This window comes from Rhododendron vialii, chromosome 13a (assembly GCF_030253575.1).
Source record: "Rhododendron vialii isolate Sample 1 chromosome 13a, ASM3025357v1".
Taxonomy (NCBI): domain Eukaryota; kingdom Viridiplantae; phylum Streptophyta; class Magnoliopsida; order Ericales; family Ericaceae; genus Rhododendron; species Rhododendron vialii.
The window spans coordinates 18,269,503-18,291,537 of record NC_080569.1 but is presented as its reverse complement, the minus strand read 5'-3'; the positions used below and the strand labels follow the sequence as shown (position 1 = coordinate 18,291,537).

Sequence of the window (22,035 nt, the reverse complement as noted above, 5' to 3'; positions counted from 1 at the left end):
ATATAGCATGGATGAGCGAGATGACGAGTAATAAACAGAACGAAGTTCAAAACATCGATCATACATCAAGGCAGCGCCGTGTATGATTTTGGCACGAAGAAACAGCCAGCTTGCATGCGTGAGTTCATCCGCATGCAAGCAAACCGTCGCGCGACATTCCTATACACTCGCGCGAGTATTCATGTTTCACCAATGGTTTGAACTTCATTCCCTTCTGGGCTCTGGAAGGACCAGTGCTCACCCAGGTGCAAACCAAGCAGTTTATGGGTACTTGAAAGTAAACAATATTACAGCCAACAGATAGAAATATTATGAAAATGCAACCCCTAAACAGTGGGGGTGTCTAAATAGAGGCCAAGGCCAGGTTGCTCATGCAAGGGCAGTACCTGGGAAACAGAGAACCCTCGCGCGACAGTATGAGACAGCCGCGCGATTGTTCTGACTGGACTTCCAGGAATTGCTTTGCATACTTAGGGCTCTGAGACATGTTCAAGAGCATCCCAAGAGCATTCCAAACCAAGAGGTGTTATAAACTAAGCCTAACAATGATTTTCAACATGTAAAACAGCAAAGCAGTGAGCTAAAGCTCCTTGAAAGACTTTTAAAAGACTACAAGCACAATAATAAACTTAAAGACCAGGGTCCCTTCCCCACGTGGTCCATTCTCACGCAGACAGAATTGTCGCGCGAGCATACGGGACCATCGCGCGAGGGTTTCCCTGCTAACGGCTCTTGAAACTCTGCCAGCTTTAGGGCCAGAACTGGTATCAATTACCAGCCTTGACCCTGCCAGCCCCCCTCAAGGGTTCGAACAGTGAGCAGAAAGATATTATACCTTTGCTTTGAGTGCCTTGGAAATGGCTTGAATGATGAGATGGTAAGATTTGGAGGGTGATTATGTGGGAGTGAGTGGTGTGAGATGTTTGTGCTTGAGTTTTCCTTCTTCTTTCTTGGAGAGAGCTTTTTTTTTTTAACCCTTTGCAAGGAAGCATAAGGGGGGGTATTTATAGGAGAAGGGGGTTAGTGGATGGCTAACCAAGGCCTTGTAACCAGCCAACAATGCTGGTTACAAATGCTTGGTGGAGGAGTGGGTGGCAAAGGTGATGGGAGAATGGGGGGTGAGGTGGTGCAAGGGGAGCCCCCCCAGAACGCTGTTCAGCCGAGAAAACGGGGTCACATAGGCCTGTAGCCCCCTGACCACCACGCAATCTGGGTGAAAATGACAGGTGTTGACCATCGCGCGATGGAGTGAGACCATCGCGCGAGGGTCCAGCCAGCCCCGCGATGGTCAATGGTCAAAGCTTTGACTTTGACTTTGACCACCACCTGGCAGATGAACCATCGCGCGAGGGTTCTAGATTGTCGCGCGACATTCAGACCAAGGTCCAGGTTCTGATTCAAGGGTTTAAGGGTTAAGGATGGGTTCCACACATGCCAAACTCAAGCCATTCCAAGTTCTCGGGACTGTTTCGACCTGACTCATCATCGGGGAATCAAATACCGTAAGTAAACTAATCTGGAAGCCCAGATTGGGGTGTCTACAGAAATTGACAAGCATAAATATTTAGAAATTGACAAACAATGGGGTTGGTGTTTATAATCGACTTATTGGATGGTAATTAGCAAAAGTGAATACTCGTTCACTTTTTTCCATTTTCCTTACCTAACCCAAAAAAATAGAAAAGAATCATTTTTGTTTTATTTTATTTTCTAATGGAGTATCATTTTAAATTTATTTCCTCCTTAATATCCACTAGAAGTGGGTCACTCACTATTGTGATAAGGAAAATAAAAACAGTTACATGAGGTCAGTCCCTAAAATAGTAATTCTACCCATAACAATTACAGTGTAGAAATAGTAACATTAGGAACAATTTAAGAAACTTAAAAGTCCATACAGTTTCACAAAAGGGGTGGCAACAAATGGTGCTCTCATTTATATAAAATAAAATAAAATATTTAAAATAAATAATAAATTGATAGGAATAACAATAGCAAATTACGTCCAAGTCTAGAAAATTAGTCTTTAATCCACATCCAAATTACGTCCAAGTCTAGAAAATTAGTCTTTAATCCACATCAAGGGTGTTACCTTTGGTGACCCTGACATATTATATTGGTGGCGACGCTGGTATAATGTGTCAGACCTTGTAGATGAGCAGGGTGAACTCTACAACTTGGAAGCTTTTGGAGCTGAAGAGCTGGCTAGAATGGAGGAGCAGGCGGAGCTGTAGTTAGGAACCCTAGTTTCCCTCCCTTTTGTAATGAAAGTACTCTTATGGAGGTTGTGATGTAATAATGGGCCAGACTCTATTTTGAAGTTCCAATAAAATTGTCTATTTAACGTACCAAAAATTCAGGGCGTTACATTCATTGTGTTTCAAAACACAACAAAACAAATTTTTTTCAGAATAATCATAGACACTGGGTTTGAAAACACAACGTAAATTCATAATTAGCAATGTAAAATCAAAATTCATAGTGAAAAATTTTCTTTTAGAACTTTAAAATGCAAAAAAAAAGAAAAGAAAAGAAAAGAAAAGAAAGAGAGCATGCATTCAAAAATTTATTTTTTTCGACACACTATTCGAGTAGGTCTTAGAAATATATATATTTTCAAAATCGTATATGTGCAACAAAAGTTAAGAATATTTTAAAATTTAAAATGAAAGAGAGAGGCCTGGAAAAAGAGAGAGCGATCCGAATCCAAAAGGGAGACAAATAAGAGAGAAAGAGTGACGTGGAAAGAGAGAAGGGAAGGGAATCCTTTTGTGTGCTTAACAAGATTGGACCAGAGCTGGAGGGAATAACGCAATGAACGACTTGGAGGCGCCGAACGACCACCACGTAGTACCTGCTAGACACTAAAATTTTTCCAGGGAACGCTTACAAAACCGTATCGGCCCGTCATTTATCCTATGACAACAAAGGAGAGTAAACAGTAATGAAAAGCGCGGGAAAATATGAAAACGACATCTTGGGAGTGGCCCAAAATTAGGGTTTTCAATTTTGAGATAGAGATTGGGAAGTTTTTTGTGGAGCCTGCAAACAATTGATCCAAGTCCATGGATAGAGATGGCAACGGACAGGGAAGTTGCGCGATGGGCGCCTTCGGAAGCATCGATCTGAGCAGTTTTAATGATTCGACAGCGGTGGATCTGAAAGGTCAGGTCCATCAGCTCCTTTGCTGCATCAAGTACGATGGACCTTCTTCTGTTTCCCACTACTTCAAACCCAAATCCATAGGTCCACCTCCCTCCCCCCTCCTCTCTCTCTCTCTCTCTATACATAGATATACACACACACACACGGAGTTGATTAACAAGGTTAGAGTGAATTAGCAGGGATTGAGGTAGATGGTTTGAAGATGGAGGAAGCTTACTTCAGGGGAAGGAAGTTGCAAGGCACCACTGTTCACCTTCCTCGAGGCTATTCTGGTCAGTTGTCTGTATCAAAAATATAAAAAAAATGGGATGTCATGTTTTTATGAAATGTTTTAGTTAGTGATTGGTTTAGTTTGATAATTAACCATATCTCTTAATAAAAGAAGCTCCTGGGGGTGAAATCTCATTGTATTGCTGTAATTTCCTAGAGAAGAGCTTTTGATGGCATGGAAAACACTAATACTAGCAAGTTGAGACAATATGCATTTCATAGAAGCAGTCCCCACAAACTGCAAAGAGATTATTATATCTAGTTTCCAAAGCATCATAAATTGGAACTCATTTCTATGTCCATTGTTTTATTTAGATTTTTACTTCTTTAATTCTTTTTATTTATTTATTTTGGTCTAGACCATCCTCCCTAGTTCCAAAATGCTGACAACGGTTTCAATGTGATGAACTGTAGTTAGACATTTAAAAGTGTCCAGTCACTAATCTCACATCATCTCTACTAGCTTACTTTAGCCTTGAGTTTGCCCAATGGATTTAACATTTGTCTATTCTAGGAATAAAAACTTAATGGAGGGTGTTTAGAGTATAAGTTAGAGTGTTAGACAAGCATGGTTGAAGGTCGTTAATATCCCGAGGCATCCATCATCAGGCAATTGTCATCAAGGCTGTGGTTTACCAGATAATATCCTCACTTTATTGGATTAAGCAGTTGACGATATTTTTTTTTTGGTTCTAAAAAGATTGAAGACTTGGGTCAATGTTATGGTTGAAAGAGCGCACTTGTTGGCCTAATCTTCCAAAGCTAAAGAAAATTTTGCATTTCCATAAACAGCTTTGTCCTTGTTAGTTTGTCAATGATTGCTTTAAGTTTTAACTTTAATGTCTATGACATAATGTTATTAAACTCGTGTGTGTGAAAACATGCAAAGACGTTTGTCCTCAGTTGTGTTGCAAACTCTGATATAGTGTCGTGACACCGCAAAATCTTTTCATTAGGGTTGAGCTTCAAAAATCTCAACTGAAATGGTCAATCCTTTTTTTTGGTCCTCCTATTTTATTTTTCTATACATGTAATGATTTTTGGCATGCAGGCTTTGTTATAGGAAAGGAGAGTCTGGGAAAAAGAAAAGCCTCTGATCAGTCTGAAGAAATCTCAAACTTTTGGGAGATGAAGGCAAAGTTTCAAAGTATAACCTTTTGGAATCATGACAGCCTTCCATCTCAAGATGACGCTTTCGTTCGTTCCTTTCACTGGTTGACTGTCACAAAAGCTGTAAGTTTTTGCTTGATATGTGTTTTGAAGAAAAAAAGGATAAAATTTGATTAGTCATTAGTGGCTTTGTCCTTGGTAACATGGTTAAAGATGTTAAAGTTTTTGCCCAGTCAATGCCACTGCTTTTGGGAGAGCCTCAGAAGTAAATGTCCAATTCATGGCTTTGAATTCCAAAGGAAGCAACAAATGGCATATATAACTAACTACCGGAATAAAGATCATGTCAAGGTGTCTAGAGCTTGCTATTGTTAATTTTAACTGGTAATTGAGTTTCCTTTGGGATCAAGGGAATCAAGATTTAGGCTAGATGACTTGACACATATTGGTAGTTTGTCCTGGCAGGAATGAAGACAAAGCCGCTGGTGTTATATTTTGCAAATTGTTATGTTCTGATAGATGTTCAAGCCGATCTTTAACCTCTCTACTAAACTTGTTTTTCTCTTGTTCGTAAGTATTGGTTTTCTGAACATGATTTTGGCATTTGGACCTGTTGTCAAAGATAGGAGAAAGTGTACAGGGGTGTTAATTAACCCGAACACATACTTCTATTATTTGAGATACTTGATTACAATACTTCATTAACTGATGTGGGAGAAGACTAAGACTAAACAAATGTTCTAACACTCCCCTTCAAGCTAGGGAGTAGATATTACAAAGTCCTAGATTCTTACATAGCAACTCTAAGCGTGATTTGAACAATAACTTAGTAAACGTATTTGCCAATTGAGCGCCTGTAGACATGAAAGGAGTAGTCACCACCAGCTAACTTTTCCCGCACAAGATGATAGTCAACTTCAATGTGCTTAGTTCTCCAATGAAACACCAGATTAGATGCAATGTGAATCACTGCTTAATTATCATAGTACAAATTCTTAGACAATTGCACACTGAATCCTATCTCCTCAAGAAAATAGTGCACCCATACAAGTTCACATGTCGTGTGAGCCATGGCTTTATATTCGGGCTTTTGCACTAGAATCCAATGTTTTCAAAGGTGTTTTTTGGGCTTGCCTCGAGGTATTGGGGCGGTGAGGCAATGCCAAAACGCCTCAGGGTGTGAAAATTTAGGTGGTTAACCACAAAGGCAGTCGCCTAATTTCCTTAGGCGGTGAGGCAATGCCAAAACGCCTCAGGGCAAGAAATTTTCCTAATCTAATTTTGGAAATTTTGTAATTCAACACACCCCCCCCCCCCCCCCCCCCCCCCTGCTGCCTTGTTAAAGTTGATCATCATCTACAATTGTGCTTTGTTTTCCTTTACTAATTGACGAACTGATGTGCTCTGTTAAATAACTAATAAAGTGATAAGTTAATAAGATAAAAATTTAATAACTAATAAAGTGATGTTATAGGATTTCTCAATTAGCTATTAACTGATAAGGTAATAATAAGTCATTAACTGATAATCTACTTTATGCTATCTTTTTGTATTAATCTATCTTTTATGAAATGCACATTTTTTGTATTTTAAAGTTATTTTATTAATTGAATTATTTAAAAAATAAAAATCAAAAGGCTTACGCCTCATTGTCTCGGGGCGTACGCCTCGCCTTGTGCTTTCGCTTCTGAAAACTTTGCACTAGACCATGCAACTATTGTCAATTCTATGTTCATATTAATTTAGAATTGAATAGATAAGTGTAGTGGGGTTTTCCCCAAGCTAGGGAAATCACACCCAAGCACGTGCGATGTGAGAAAGGATACAAGAAGCGCCACATGGGGGTGCTAGTAGAGGATGACCCCGACCACTTGTGAGATATGTGGCAGCTCGGGAACATCGCAAAAGGATGTGTAAGAGTTGGACACCTGGTAACATGATAGCACCATGGGAGAGTGTGAAAGGCCGACCAAGGGACAGGAATGAAGTTAGGGTGTTACGTTGCACGGCGCGATAGCCGAGCAGAGGTAGTTATGGATTTTGGGGAAAAAGAAGAACCCAAAATTGGGTTTCTGTCTCTCACACATTGTATTTATATGGACGAGTAAAAGTACAAATATACCCCTAAGTAACAAATACGTAACAAAGTGAACCCTAACCTAACACTCCCCCTCAAGTTGGTGCAAAAATATCTATCAAGCTCAACTTGAACACAATGGGGTGAAAGATCTTACTACTATGCCCCTTCGTAAATATATCAGCTAACCGGTCCACAGACCTTACAAACGGCATACATATTAGGGCTGTCCATCGATCCGATCCACCCGACAACCCGATCCGGCCCGACCGAAAAATGAAGGCAACGGACGGTTTTGATCAGGTGTTCGAGTCGGATTTGGATCTGAAATTTGAAATTTTCCCTGTTGTCGGTCGGGTGTCGGGCTCACCTAATAATTTTTCTACCAACTCGACCCGACCGACAAATATATATACATCATAATAAATCCCTACCCGTCCAGTTCCACGTTACTCCAGGCTCCAGTCCTCGCGAGTCACGACGCCTCCTCCACCTCCAAATCGATCACGCCTCTGTCTCCATATCGATCACACCTCCTTCTCCCCCAAATCGATCACCTCTCTCTCTCTCTGACCTCGAATGTGGGTACTTGGGCGAGGAACAATTGGAATCATCATGGCCAACAAGCAGCTAGAGAAGGTCCTGAGAGATCAAAGAGTTCGCCGGGACGGACGAACTCTTTGCCCGTGGAAAATCCCTCCAGATTCTTGTATTGAAATTGCTCTAGATCTTGTAATCCTCTCTCTCTCTCTCTCTCTCTCTCTCTCTCTTAGCTGTGATGTGATTTTGTAAATGAAAATTTGTGATTTCTCAGTTGTGATGTGATTTTGTAAACGAAAATTCGTGATTTTGCGATAGTTTACTCTAGATCTGTGATTTGTGGGACTTTACTGTGAATTTGTGTTTTTGATTTACAACCCGACCGAACCAATCAACACTCTGTTCGGTTTGAACCCGACTAGGGTTTCGGTCGGGCTCGGGTGACCCTTTTAACAATCCGACAAAAATCGGGTCGAGTCCAACCCGACCCCGACCCCGACCAAACCCGATCCGTGGACAGCCCTAATGCATATCAAACCCTTGCTCAGCTTCTCCTTTATGAAATGCTGATCAATTTCTATATGTTTCGTTCTATCATGTTGCACAAGATTATGAGCAATATTTATAGTTGCTTTGTTATCACAATAAAGCATTCATAGGACCACCATCAGAGATTCTCAAATCCTTCAACAAGGTTTAGAGCCACAAAAGCTCACACACGCCATGAGCCATAGCCCTATATTCAGCTTCTGCACTCGATCTAGCTACCACTGACTGCTTCTTAGACGATCCACAAGTCTTTGATATCTCTCTTTATCTGTATGCTCTCCAACATCTCCACTAAGATGATGATTCGCCTCAATAGGAGAGTCTATAGATTTGCATCCCAACATAACTGTTTCTTCCAAAAGATCAAGAATATACTTCCTTTGGGAGATAAAAAGGCCTTTATCAGATCGGGCCACCTCCATCCCAAGAAAGTATCTTAAGGATCCCAAGTCTTTAATCTCGAACTCTTGAGCAAGACGAGCTTTAACACTGAGTATTTCATCAACATCATTGCCTATCATGATTATGTCATCCACATAGACAATAAGAATAGCAATCTTATCATTACCTCCCTTGATGAACATAGTATGATTTGCATGACTCTGTATTCAAATCTCAACATAGCTTTGAGAAATCTGTCAAACCAAGCTCTATGTAACTGCTTTAATCCATAGAGAGTCTTTCTCAATTTACACACCTGAAGAGAAACCTGGTGGTATATCTATGTACACTACTTCTAAGTCACCATGAAGAAATGCATTTTTTTACATCAAATTGTTGAAGGGGCCAATTCAAAATAGCAGCACAAGAGAGCAAAGTCCGAATAGAGTTCATCTTTGCTACCGGAGCAAAGGTTTCCTCATATTCGATACTATATGTCTGAGTAAAGCCCTTGGCAACAAATCTTGCCTTGGATGTCTCAACCGTTCCATCTGCTTTATGTTTTACTGTGAACACCCATTTACAACCCACTGATTTCTTTCCCTCCGGAGGAGACACTAGTTCCCAAGTGCCGTTCCTTTTCAAAGCTATCATCTCCTCTACCATAACTTCTTTCCACTTAGGTATTATGAGTGCTTCCTTCCAACTCTGTGGGATAGATATGGAAGAGAGGGGAAACAAATGTACGATACGAATGGGATAAACAATCATATGAAACAAACTGTGAGATGGGATGTTGAGTACATGTTCTAACTCCTTTTCTAAAAGCAACAGGAGCATCAAGTTCATTAGAAACAAGAAGGGATGGTTCATTACTAGATGAGTCAGCCGAAGGATCAGAAGCTTGAATTGGAGCTGGAGAGGTGATATTGATTGGCAAGGTGGCATCGCACAGGGCCACAAGCAGGCTGTCCCTTTTCAGTTGAGAAAACTTCTGCAAGTTAGGCAACCTATGTGGGTAAAGCCTATCATCGTCAACATCTAGACCAATCATGTCATGTTCTGCTCTTTCTTTAGATATAGGTTCTTCTCTAGAGTTTTCCTTCTCCCCCTCACCATAACAAGGTATTGGAAAGTAAGACCATGACTCTTGATTATGGGATGTCAACATCTCTTCCTCTTCTGCCATATTATTCTCCCCTAAAGAGATGTATGGGAGAGAGGGTAAAAGGAAGTTGTTTCTCAAAAAGTGACATCCATAGAAATAAAATGTTTACGGGAGTGAGGGTCATAACATTTATATCCTTTTTGGGTAGGGGAATAGCCAAGGAAAATGCATTTACAAGCCTTGGGATCTAACTTAGCCACCAGGATGTTTAGGAGTATTGACAAAACACACGCAACCAAAAAATTTGGGTGGAAGAGAAGAGACCAAAGACCTACGAGGGAGAAACTCAAGAGGAATTTTAAACTGAAGAACACTGAATGACATGCGATTGATAAGATAAGCTGCAGTAAGAACAGCTTCACCCCAATAAAATTTTGGGACATTCATGGTGAACAAGAGATAACGGGCTACCTCAGGAAGGTGTCGATTTTTGCTTTCAGCAACCCTATTCTGCTGTGGAGTGCCAACACAAGTCATTTAAAAAAGAATGCCATACTCACTAAGATATGCCCGAAAATGCCCATCAAGGTACTTAGTCCCATTATCACTATGAAGGATTTTAATGTTAGTGTCAAATTGAGTACGAACCATCTGATGAATATATTTAAAGCATAAAAAAACTTTATTTTTTGGACCGAAGTAAATACACCAAAGTGACACGAGAATAACAGCTAATAAAAGTGACAAACCATCGATAACCAGAAATAGAAGTAACATGGGAAGGACCCCAAACATCAGAATGGATAACCATAAATGGAGAAGCACTTCTTTGATTAATAGGAGCATAAGAAGAGCGTTTATGTTTAGCCAACTCACTAGCTTCAAAACCGACTCCTAGTACATCGCTTAGTTAAGGTAGGAAAAAGTTTTTCTAAAATCCCAAAAGATGGGTGACCCAATCTATGATGTCACTAATGCAATAAAGATGGACGGGGTGTAGGCTCCAAAAAATATAGACCACCATAGGCTTTACCACTACCGATCATTCTCCCCTTATCCAGCTCTTGAAAGACATAATGTGTAGGAAATAAAGTCATGGAGCAATTCAAGGAATGGGTAAGACTAATAACAGAGAGAATGTTAGTAGAAAAATTTGGAATATGGAAAACAGACGAAAGAGAAATGGTTGGAGAGTAACGAATGAAACCTTTTCCTGAAATAGCAGATAGGGAATCATCAGCTACTCTAAGCTTATCCTTACTAGAATACGTAGAGTAGGAGTAAAAAAAAGGATGAACAACCTGTCATATGATCTGTGGCACTAGAATTTATTATCCAAGGAAGAGAGGAGGAAGCAATAGATGCACTAGCTGGGATACCTGTGTGAGCAAAGTACGAGGATGTAGTGGAAGTAGAAGCTGTGGAAGATGGCCTAGCCATTAGGCGCCTGAGAGTTTATAACTCCCCCTGAGAAAGAGTACCACCACTTTGGGAAGTATTAGGCACGGGAGCTTGCAAACGAGCACCAATACGGTCAGGCAACATGTCAACAGTAGACTCCGAAACATGTGCATGAGATGGGCGACCATGTAACTTCCAACAAAATTCCCTCATATTCTTGGTTTTGTTGCAATAATCACACCGGAGCAATTCTTTATCAATAGAGCTACTTTTATCACCAAGTTGACCCTAGGTAAACTTACCATCCCGTGGAGTGGGAATGGCAATCAAGGCAGAGCGATCCGGAATTGGAGGATGGACCATCACACTCCGTCTACTCTCCTCCTGTTGAACGCATGCATAGGCCTCTCTTAGATTGGGAAAAGGAATACGGCCCAACACTTGCACACGAATTAGGTCATATTCCATATCAAGGCAAGCAAGAATGTCATAGATGACCTCCTTGTCAACCATATGTTGGAAAGTAGTTGCATCAGTAGTACAAACAGCTTGAAATCCTTGATAATAATCACACTCTATTCAATTCAGCATAATACTCAGCAAGCGATCGATTGTATTGATCTAACTTGCAGAGTTTCTTTCTTAACTCAAAAGCCTAAGGATCATTACCTTTTTGGGAATAGGTTTGGGTTACAGCAAGCCAAATCGTATAAGGTGTGTCCAGAAGCAAAAAGGTATGGCGAATGGTAGGAATCATAGAGTTAAATAGCCAAGTCATGGTTAAAGCATTCTGCCAAGTCCATGTCTCAAGTTTTGGTCCAGGAGTTGTTGGTTTTTGAGCAGGGCCTGTGATGAAGTGCAACAAGCCACGGGCAGTAATAGCCAAAGTAAAGGTGCGAGACCAAAGTAAATAGTTGGAACCATCCAACTTAATGTGGCAAATATCCAGAGACCCAACACAACTCAACTCATTCTTCGTACCAACGGAAGCATTTTTGGGATCCTCCGACATATTAACAGTAAAAGATTACGAAGGGTTTGTCAGAGAGAACAAGACAGGTAATTGAAAGCCTTCAAAAAAAGGATTAAAAGAACACCCAAACTTCGAACAAACCTTAGAGATCAGACCCAGTCGATTTTGTGGTCACCAAGTCAGTTTCGGACGCGATCAGTGATGACCCAGTTGATTTTCAACAGAAACGAGAGTAACCAGACCCTTAACGATCCCAAATCAAGCCTAGACAGACCACCGACAACATAAACAACCTAAAACGTACATGTATGTGGTTACCCAGTGGGTTTCGAAGGTAGATACAAGTTGTCAAGGGCAAACGAGAGTCGTACGGCGTCGAAAAAGGTCGGGAACGATTGGAGAGACATCATACAGCGACGGAAATGACCAAGGACGACTGGAGTGACGTCGTACTGTGTCGGAAAGTGATCAACTAAGGTAGTCGATCATGGGATTTTGTCGCCAGAGGTAAACGGTCGTGGCTCTGAATTCTGATACCATGTGGATTTTGGGGAAAAAGGAGAACCCAAAATTGGATTTCTCTCTCACACTTTGTATTTATATGGACAAGAGTAAAAGTACAAATATACCCCTAAGTAACAAATACATAACAAAGTGAACCTAACTTAATAGTAGTAACCATACAGTTATGAACCAAGTTATGCCGACAACGAGATGGGCGGTTGGGTCATTCTAGAATGCTCTGGAATAAGCTCCTTGCGTGATAGGGGTGGATGCCACGAAAAAGAGAATGATATATTCCGCCATAATGGGCAGAGATTGAGTTAATATATGGAACGAACTTCCACATAGAGGAGGATTCCTAACGAGGTAGGGTTTCCTAACGAATTAGGGTGCTTGGGGAGCAAGCAAGACGAAATCTCTAAATACAAGGTACAACCTATTGAAAGGTACATTGTTATCAGCAATTGCATCACTCACGTGAGTTAGGTTTTCCAGTATACGTGATACCAAATTAGGCATCGGAGGGCCCAGTGATTTAAAAGTGTGAGGCAAAGGTGAGGCGACAAAGCCCGTAAAAGATGAGGTGAGCGCCTCATTGAAGTGAGGCGAGCGTTTAAAAAAAAAAAAACTACATAAATGACCAATATTCACTCCTTAACATCATATTGCATAATAACCAACAATCCAACATATAAATACTAGTAAAAAACACAAAATACGCTCATTCATAAAATGAGAACAATCCATATATTCCAAACAAGGAATTAAAGTTGAACGGAAGTATGGAACCACCAAACACTAACTAAACAAAACATATCATCCATGATTAGCCTTAGAGACATAGCAAAATGATTAATGGCAAACAATCTAGCGGCATGCGTAGGCATTAATCATCATCCTCAACACCAAGAAATTCATCATCATCATCATTTGACTTATATCATTCCACATCTTCTTCATCTGTATCTCCTATTTCATATTCATCCCAGTCTTCATTCTCATCATCTACAAGATTGTATAAAGATGTCTTTCTTCTTGAAGCCCTTGGAGTTGGTCTTGCCTTTGTCGTGGTAGGTGTTGGGATAAAAGAAGTTGCTTTATGAGTTCACCTAGTAACTTTGCTCGGTTCTTCAACTCCACTAGCCCTTGTAACCTCATCCCAATTCAAATCTTCACCCTCAAATACAACCTCCTCCTATTCCCAATCAACCATTCATTGCTCTCATCAATGTTCTTCAAGGAAATCGGGTCAAGTTTGCCACAATTTGCATATCGACGCCTCAATACTCTATTGTATTGAACAAACACCAAGTCATTGAGGCACTTTTGATCTAGCTTATTTCCTTTTTTGGTGTGAAGCTGCAAAATAAACGTTAAAGGGATTTAAGTGTATATCACACACCTTAAAAACAACTAGAAACCTCTTAATGTAATACTCACATGCTCGAACACACTCTAGTTTCTCTCACATCCGGATGAACTACAAGTTTAAGGTTTTGGATGGCAAATTTTTGCAAATCTGGAGTATCACAACCAAATGCGGACCACCACTCAACTGCCACATTATAACGATATTACTAATAACTAATTAGCACAGGATAAACATTAAGGAACAAAGGCGTATATATGTACTAGACTACAAAGGAGTAAGAAAATTTGTGATCACCTGTTGTCCTTGTAGTTCTTTGCCTAATTGCCATGGAATTTCCAAAGAGTCCTACCGCCAGCTCATATCTTGTTATTTGATAGAGAATCTCATCTTGGGTCTCCTCACATGGGACAAACTCTTCTATACACTCCATCACACTCTTAAATACCTCTTTATTAGCTTTCACCACAGCAATATCTTTGTAAAAAAATTCAGGGTTCAAATAAGAAGCCAACAGCTTGCAAAGGTTGATGCAAGCTGTGTAAGAAGGAGTATGGTGGGTTAGAGGTGATATGTAAGAAGAAGGAGTATGGTGGGTTAGGTGTGAAGAATTTGATGGCCCAAAATCTGGCCCTTTTGGCCAAGTGGTGGTGGCGATTTCATGCGGACTGTGATTCTCTTTGGGCGTGGGTCGTTAGAGGGAAATATAATTTGGAGCATGGATGTTGGTTTCCTCGGATGCCGGTCTCTGGAAGGGCTTCTAGAATCTGGAAGGATATATGTGCAATTGGGGATGTATCTTCATGTATCGGTAACATAATCCAAGACGGTATTAGCTTACAACTCCATTCGGGATTGGAGATTTCCTTTTGGAATCATGTTTGGCTAGGGGATACAACTCTTCGTGAGGAGTACCCTCGGTTGTACTTAATATCTACCCAAAAAGAAGAGAAGGTCAGTGCATTGGAGGGTGGGGCTGGTATGGGTAGGTGGAATCTGTTCAGCAGAGAATTACGTGACTGGGAAAGTCTTCAAGTGGAGGAATTAAAACAGAGATTGGCTTTAGTAACACTGGATTCGGCCAGGCGAGATGCAGTGAGTTGGAATTGGTCTTCGGATAATCGGTTCTCTGTAAAATCAGTGTATAACCAATGGGAGAATGGTGAGTATTCGAGAAGTCTGGTGATGGAAACTCTTTGGAAAAATCTTTGCCCCCCAAAGGTGGAAATTTTCGCCTTGATGGCTCTGCAATCCAAGGTGGCTACTAGATCTGTGCTTTTGGACAGAAATCTGATTCTAGAGGGTCAATAAGTTCTATGCCCGCTTTGCTCGGAGCACTTGGAAACACCACACCACTTATTCTTGCATTGTCAATTTTCTTGGGAGGTTTGGTCTCTGATGTTGGATTGGTGGCATGTGAGATGGGTGTGCCCGGAGTCATTGGAAGGTCTTTTCTTATGGTGGGGGGACAATAGTTTCAGAAAGTGGGAGCAACTCTTGTGGGAAGTTACATTCTTTGCGACTTTGTGGTCCTTGTGGTTGGCAAGAAATGCTTATGTGTTCAACAATGCAACTACAAGTGCTGGGGAAGTGGGTGAACTGATTAAATCTAGAGTTGCAATGTGGGCAAAGGCGAAATTCGACATAAAGGTGTATTCGATGGAGGATTTTAGGATTTTTCTAGATGGAGTTAGGTTGTTGAAGCTGTAACTTTGGTTGAGTGGTGAGGTGTTTGCCATCCAACTTTCTATTGGATGGCAGTGTTTTTGTTGTTTTTTCCTCTTTCATCTGGTTGGATCGAGTAAGTGTGTAATCTTTTGGTGTTCGAACTGCTCAATGTATCCCTTCGAGTTTTGTTATAAAATTTCGTTTCCCGAGCAAATAAAGGTTGATGCAATTGCACATTCCACCACCAATCAATGATTTCAAACACATCCTTATACTACAGCGCCACCATAGTTGCTCCAGCAAAGACATCATATGGGGGTTGTATAACACTATTGACACGGATGCCATTGTGAAGCGACATCATTTGAAAGAACCCGATCTATAGATGTAATATTCGCCCAAAGACGAAAATAAAAACTCTCAAAAAAAGGATAGACAAAACTCTCACAGATAAGACAAGTCAATGATTTGAAGAGACAGAGAAAAACAAACCAAAGAGATTGGGAGAGAGAACTAGTAACATGGCCTTCCCCTCCCACTGTTGTATTATGGTTGTGAGACCCGAGGGGGGAAGGCAGTGGCGGATAGGGTTGGCAATGGGGCGGGTAGGGGGTGGATACCACTATCCCCGTCCCCGATCCCCGAATCCAAATCCATCCCCAGCCCCTCCCCGATCCCCACCGGGGAATTATTTTTACCCTCCATCCCCTCCTCAAACGGGGAACGGGGATCCCCATGGGGAATCGGGGATCCAACTGGAACCACAGGCAAAACCGGTATTCTTAATCTGGTATCCCTCCTGCAGCAAGACGCCAAGAACAAACAACACACGCAAAGCTCTTTAAAGCTTCGTTTCTTAGTTTCTCAACACGACGCTATTTCATGAGTTTCCGATGTGAACAATATTTATCAGACGTGAACAATATTTATCTGACTAGAACTATCGATTTGAGCTCTTTTTTCTACTAATCTTCTATCCGTGGTAAGTGAATTCAATTACTTCTATGTTAATTGACAGTGAGATTTAGTTTCTTTCTTTCTTCCTCACTTATGTATATATAGTACTCCTATATAATTTTCATTTATGTATATAACTTATTGATTATATATATAGAGTCTCCTTCTCCTGAGGACCACCTTAACTTAATAAAATAAGGACTTCCCTTTCCCGATCGAATTTCGATGATCCGAGCCGCTCAATGTGTTTAGAGCGTGATTTTAAGGGCATACGAGAGAAATCAGCAAAAAAAAAGATTGGGAAGGGCTTCATCCGAGCAGTTTTTGTTTATTTTTTATCAAACGGTTCAAATTAAAACTGCTCGGATGAAGACCTTCCCGGTCTTTTTTTTTTGCCGATTCCTCGCGGATACCCTTAAAATCACGTTCTGAACACATTGAGCGGCTTGGATCATCAAAATTCAAACGGAAAATGGGAGAAATGGAGGGGTCCTTATTTTAACTAAAATAAGGACCACCTTATTTGAAAATGACTGTATATATATATATATATATATATATATATATATATATATATATATATATATATATATATATATATAAACACATACAAACGGGGCGGGGCGGGGACAGACTCATACCCATCCCCTGCCCGTTCCCCATTTTTTTAAAAAAATTATCCTCATCCCCTACCCGATCCCCGAAAATCCCCGAATCCCCAATCCATTTGGGGCGGGGAATGGGGCGGGGCGGGGTGGGGCGGCCGGGATTGCCATCCCTAGTGGCAGACCCAGAATTTACTAAGGGTGGGGGCACATAACCTTAAGGGAAAAAAATTCAAAATTAAGCATGATCATGCAACATTAAACATATAGACCCATAATTGAATTAAAAAAATAATTAAAAATCTTCCAAATAATCAGAAGATAAATCAAGAGCCCAAGTCTATTTAACAAAGAATGAGTAAAAATCCTATTTTATTTACTCACGTTTTAACAATGTAGAAATTATTTTTTTTTGGTAAATCAGCTTGAAAATAAAAAGAGGCTAACCGAATATACAGCCTACAAGGGGCATACCCCAGGAGGAAAACAAAATAAAACAAACAAAATGATAGAAAGCCTACGCCAACCGGCTACGTAGGACTAGAAGTAGATAGAACATCTGTTTCTCATCCATCCAACAGAGGGATACGTAACAGATGGCAAAAGATTACACTTAGTGCAATACTGGACAACTGAACACAACCAAAACAGAGAAGCAAATAATACTTTACAGGATAGACCTAACTGAACCTAGCAGCACTACTTGAACCACTGAATCGAATGGCACAACGGGGGAGAAGTCTTAGAAGCATTATGTACAGCAGCAAACGAACAGATTCAGAGCCATAATTACAGAACAGACAGTTTAGCAGCCAAACAAAACAGATCAACGGTTAATTGCTGCCATTACAGTAGTAGAAGAAGCAACATCAGAACATAACAGCAGCGTGCAGCCGTAGGACAGCAGCTTGCAGCTTGAACAGAATAGCAGTCAGCATTTGAACTGCAAATCCACATGAGTGTATTCAGCCCCATTCCACATGAGCTAGAGAAGATAGCTCCAAATCTGGAACTGGTTCGAGCAAAAGCCAAAACCGTGTACAGAACTGGACAGCAACATAGCAGACAGCTGACTGGGCAGCCAAAACTGGACAGCAGCAGCAGAAAAATGAAGCAAAAGAAAGCTAGGGACAACCCCCTAGAAAAGCATAACACTCTAAGGGACAACCCCCCAAGGCTAGGCCAAAACAAATTCAAAGCTGCTATAAACATTAAAAACAAAGGAAATACAGCATCAGCTAGCTTGACAACACCTGAGCAAAGATACTAAGGCTAACCACTGCTGGATAGAAATTCAACAGCTAATCAAAACAGAGAAGCCAACAAAACAGCAGCTAGTTGCTACCACTACAACAGCAGTTAGCAGCAGCAAACAACAAAAAGCAGTAACCGAAAGCATTAGTAGCAGCAAAAGGATTCATCATTGGAACAGCAGGCATACAAATGAGAGATCACAGTTGGAGCCACAACTGATCCAAGGATTCATCTTACACATCCTCTTGACTTTAAGGCCATATCAGATAACACATAACAGAAGCATTCAAAGGACTGAACAATTGCAGCATTGTAAGTGCAACACAAACAGGGTTTCCCAAGCTCAATATGAGGTCTCACTGACTTCTATCACCCGTGAAAATTGACCTCCCACTCATCTTCTTTCTCACAAGCATAGGGAATATAGGGCTCCACCAACTCCCTCCGCTAGTTCTCACATGATTCCCCCACTATATATTACCTCCACTCTCAAACGAGAAGGATGAGGCACAAGCACACAACTCACTAGGATAACACACAATATAGTAGGTACACACTTCAAAATTGTAACTTAGATGTTAGCCACCAAAGATTAAAGTATGTACCTGCTATGATAGAAGTAATAGCAGTATCTAGCAAACTAAACAACATTTGAACCACTTGAGCACTACTCCTTGTAAATAGGAGACAAGCAGCCAAGAACCCATAGAACCACCCTGCAGCAGTAGAAATACTCCTTTGAAAATTGCTAGCCTCCTGACTTCCAAAATAAGAAGGATACTGCACTAGAAACCTGACACAAGTAACACTTCATATCTTGTAGTTAACAAATGCTGATATTTACTGCTACCAAACACAAAACAAGTAAGAATACAAATGAAGCATGAGTTAAAAGATGTAACAAAATGAACAGTTAACTTCCATCATAATGCCACTCATTAACAACCTGATCTGCTTGAAATTCAGGGAGATTGGGTAAGGATAGGATCCTTGCTTTCACCAGTGAACAAATTCTATGAACAACTACCTCCGAAGTAGATGGATTCCCCTGGAATTTCCTCACATTCCTTTCAATCCACACATGGTAGACTGTGATTGTAAAAGCCAACTTAGTGATAACAGTTTGGAGAGATTTGCCTTTTGAATTAGTGAGAAGGGAAACCCAATCAGCCCAAGTTCTAGATGACCAAGAAACATGAAGCTTGGACTGAATAGAACCCCAAACTAGCTTGGAAAATGAGCAATTAAAGAAAAGGTGGTCATGGCTTTCATTTTCCTAGCAAAAACTACATTGGGCTGAGAGTGGAAGACCGCAAGACACAAGTCTATCAGCAGTGGAAAGCCTATTCTGAATAGCCAGCCAGGTGATGAAGCTACACTTGGGGATGTGACCAGAAAACCACACCAACTTGTGCCACAACACCTTGGGAAAGGAAGTTCTTAATTTGTCCCAAAGAGAGGAGATAATGGATTGACCATTAGGGGTGAGGGACCACCTGAATTGGTCATTCTCACTCACCCTGGAAGGTATGAGGACTGGCAGAGCACTCCTCACCTCATTAAGCTAGAAAGTTTGAGTAATGGGAAAAGACCAGGTAGAGTTATGAATGATGTGAGACACAGTAGCTTCTTTGGGAATTCCTGAATCATAGGTGACTCTAGGGCCGAATTTGGAATTCCTGAATCACACAAAATCCTTTCCTGTATCATTTCTAACCAAATATTAAAACATTCAATTGCAAATTTCTTAAAGCCAACAAAAGTCATAATGGGTTGTAGTGACGTGTATGGAGAGAGAGAGAGAGAGAGAGAGAGAGAGAGAGAGAGAGAGAGAAATAGTCAATCTGAAATCCAATCAAAAGCCTTTATTATGGGTGTGTGTATGGAGAGAGAGAGAGAGAGAGAGAGAGAGAGAGAGAGAGAGAAATAGTCAATCTGAAATCCAATCAAAAGCCTTTATTATGGGTGTGTGTATGGAGAGAGAGAGAGAGAGAGAGAGAGAGAGAGAGAGGAAAAAACGAAACTGAAGGACTGTCACACAAACCTGTCTCCTATGCCAACCGCAGGGGAAATTTTTCCTAGATTCAATGGGGGCACATGACCCCAGGTACCCTATTCTGGGTCCGCCCCTGGGGGAGGGGAAGCGAGAAGAAAGGTAAATGTGGCGGCTAGGGTTTTGAGAGAGAGAGAGAGAGAGATTGTATTTTTTGTTTAAAATCCCTAGTTCATACCTCCTATTTGCCTTGTTGTTTCATATTATGATTGATTTGTGGTACGTCATAGGAGCTAATGAATATATATTCTGCAAGACATTCTCAGGTAACTTGATGATTCTTTTTGTGAGTGCAGCTGCATCAATCAGTGACACCTGAAGACTTGGAATCTGCTTCTAATTCACAACAGGCAAAGTAATAGGCTGAGGTTTGTGGGAAGCTTCTTGTTATCTTATTTCAGAACAGCAATGCCTGGCTCTTGCTTTGGCACAAAACCTTCTCCCTTTGTGCCCACACAAACATTTGCAATCCGAAGACTTTCTTTGCTGCGTTTCAATGCCTTGGCTAAATATTGAGGTTAGATATTGCCATCCTTATAAGAAGAGTGGTAATGGAGCTCTGCAGGAGAGAATGCACTACTCTTGTATCCACAGATTCTGCGCTTTTGATTAGTTTGAATTTCGCATCATAACTTTTGCTTCATACACCACCCATCTCCTGAGGTCTTATTTTTCTGATTGTGTACTCCTAAAAGATTTATTAGATGTATTGTTCTAATGGGTCCATTGTTTTATAATTGCATGGACCTACTGAGTGAAAAACGTGCTTAAAATTGTTAGCTTGTGTAACATTTGTTCTTGGGACGTTATTTTTATGACCCTCTCTCTCTCTCTCAATAAACTAACCTCTTCAACAGTGAAGTGGAATCATCTCTCGATAAATTTGTGGAGGATTATGAAGACATGAAAATGGTAAGAAGAAAGAAATCAACTTATGTTTGCTTTAGTTTTTCTTTTGCTTCACGAATTATCCAAAAATGATGTAACCTTTTTCTAGTTTCTGTATATGACTTGGCAAATTAGATCCCTGCCTTTTTGGTTGCAGATTTTGCTAATGCAAGTTTATTAAAAACAAAATGTGATACTAGAAAGCATTAAGTTGACAGGATGCACTCAAAGTATGTTGCCATCTTTCCAGTAATGTTCCCATGAGCATCTGATCTTCACTCCTTCCGTATAGAAAGCAAGATGCTCGTCAGAATACATCGCTTAGCAGAATCAATAGGAGTTTTTGTGTGTGTGTGTGTGTATGTGTTGAATTGGCATCACTTTCAGCACAAGATTGTTACCAATCTCATTTTCAAGGCCAAGTTCTGGCATTTTTTATTCCATTATGTACCAAAATAGGCACATATCGATTTTGGGAGAGCAATTGAGGAGAAATTTTGGTTAGTTCATGAGTCCTCCCCTTCATTTTGATGAAAAGAGGTTAATTATTACTATCCAATCTCGGACTAATGCTGAGAGCAGATGGCACTTGTCGTTTTTTATTACAATCTCTAAAGTCTATGAACATGCCACGGATAAAACTTGGTTACGCAAAAAAGTACCAGGAGTCTATGTAACTGATGGATAATTTTATGTCCAACTCAAATCAGTTTTTCACCTCTCTAAACTTTTCATCAGTTAGGGATATGCAGAAACTTCTTCCGCCTGGGGGCCGGGGGGGAGGCGCCTCCTCCCCCTGGGCCTCCTTGTCCCTCTCCTTCCTCCCTTTCCTCATACACCCCTGTCCGTGCGTCTCCTCCCGTCTCCGCCCTCCACCACCATCGTTCGATTGCTGGGATCCACATTTGGGGGATTTCGGTTTCGTGCTTAACAGGCTAGGCGTGGTGGTGGGTGATGGTGGCAGGACGCCCGTTGGGTCTCCGGTTTCATGCCTAACACTAGGGTTTGGTCCTCGTGTGTTTCGACGATCCAGGATCCAGTAGATCTACGTTTTTGGCGAGGTTTTGTTGGGTTTGTGTGGTGTGTGGTTTGTGGTGTGCGGCGGTTCTATTTTTTTTTTGTAGGTGGTGGTTGGGGGTTTGGCTAGAGTTCGGTGGTAGTGG

General features: G+C 40.9%; 1 protein-coding gene across 2 annotated transcripts; it reads left to right on the top strand.

The window, feature by feature from the left end:
- The first annotated feature begins 2,937 nt into the window (after positions 1–2,937).
- Positions 2,938–20,511, top strand: LOC131314485 (uncharacterized). 2 transcript variants are annotated; one of them, XM_058343129.1, is made up of 4 exons: positions 2,938–3,246; positions 3,345–3,437; positions 4,487–4,668; positions 20,281–20,511. In XM_058343129.1, the coding sequence occupies exons 1-4, from the start codon at positions 3,066–3,068 to the stop codon at positions 20,341–20,343; spliced, it is 519 nt and encodes a 172-aa protein (XP_058199112.1). In that variant the 5' UTR covers positions 2,938–3,065; the 3' UTR covers positions 20,344–20,511. The 2 variants fall into 2 exon arrangements, with proteins under 2 accessions (XP_058199112.1, XP_058199111.1); XM_058343128.1 differs by having other exon boundaries at positions 3,342–3,437.
- The last annotated feature ends 1,524 nt before the right edge of the window (positions 20,512–22,035 follow it).

Bases quoted from the DNA above. Each gene is read 5' to 3' on its own strand.
- LOC131314485 (XM_058343128.1), top strand. From the start codon at position 3,066: ATGGATAGAGATGGCAACGGACAGGGAAGTTGCGCGATGGGCGCCTTC. The intron at 3,247-3,341 runs GTCCACCTCCCT...AGAGTGAATTAG, and splicing joins CTTCAAACCCAAATCCATAG to CAGGGATTGAGGTAGATGGT. The intron at 3,438-4,486 runs GTCAGTTGTCTG...TTTGGCATGCAG, and splicing joins CCTTCCTCGAGGCTATTCTG to GCTTTGTTATAGGAAAGGAG.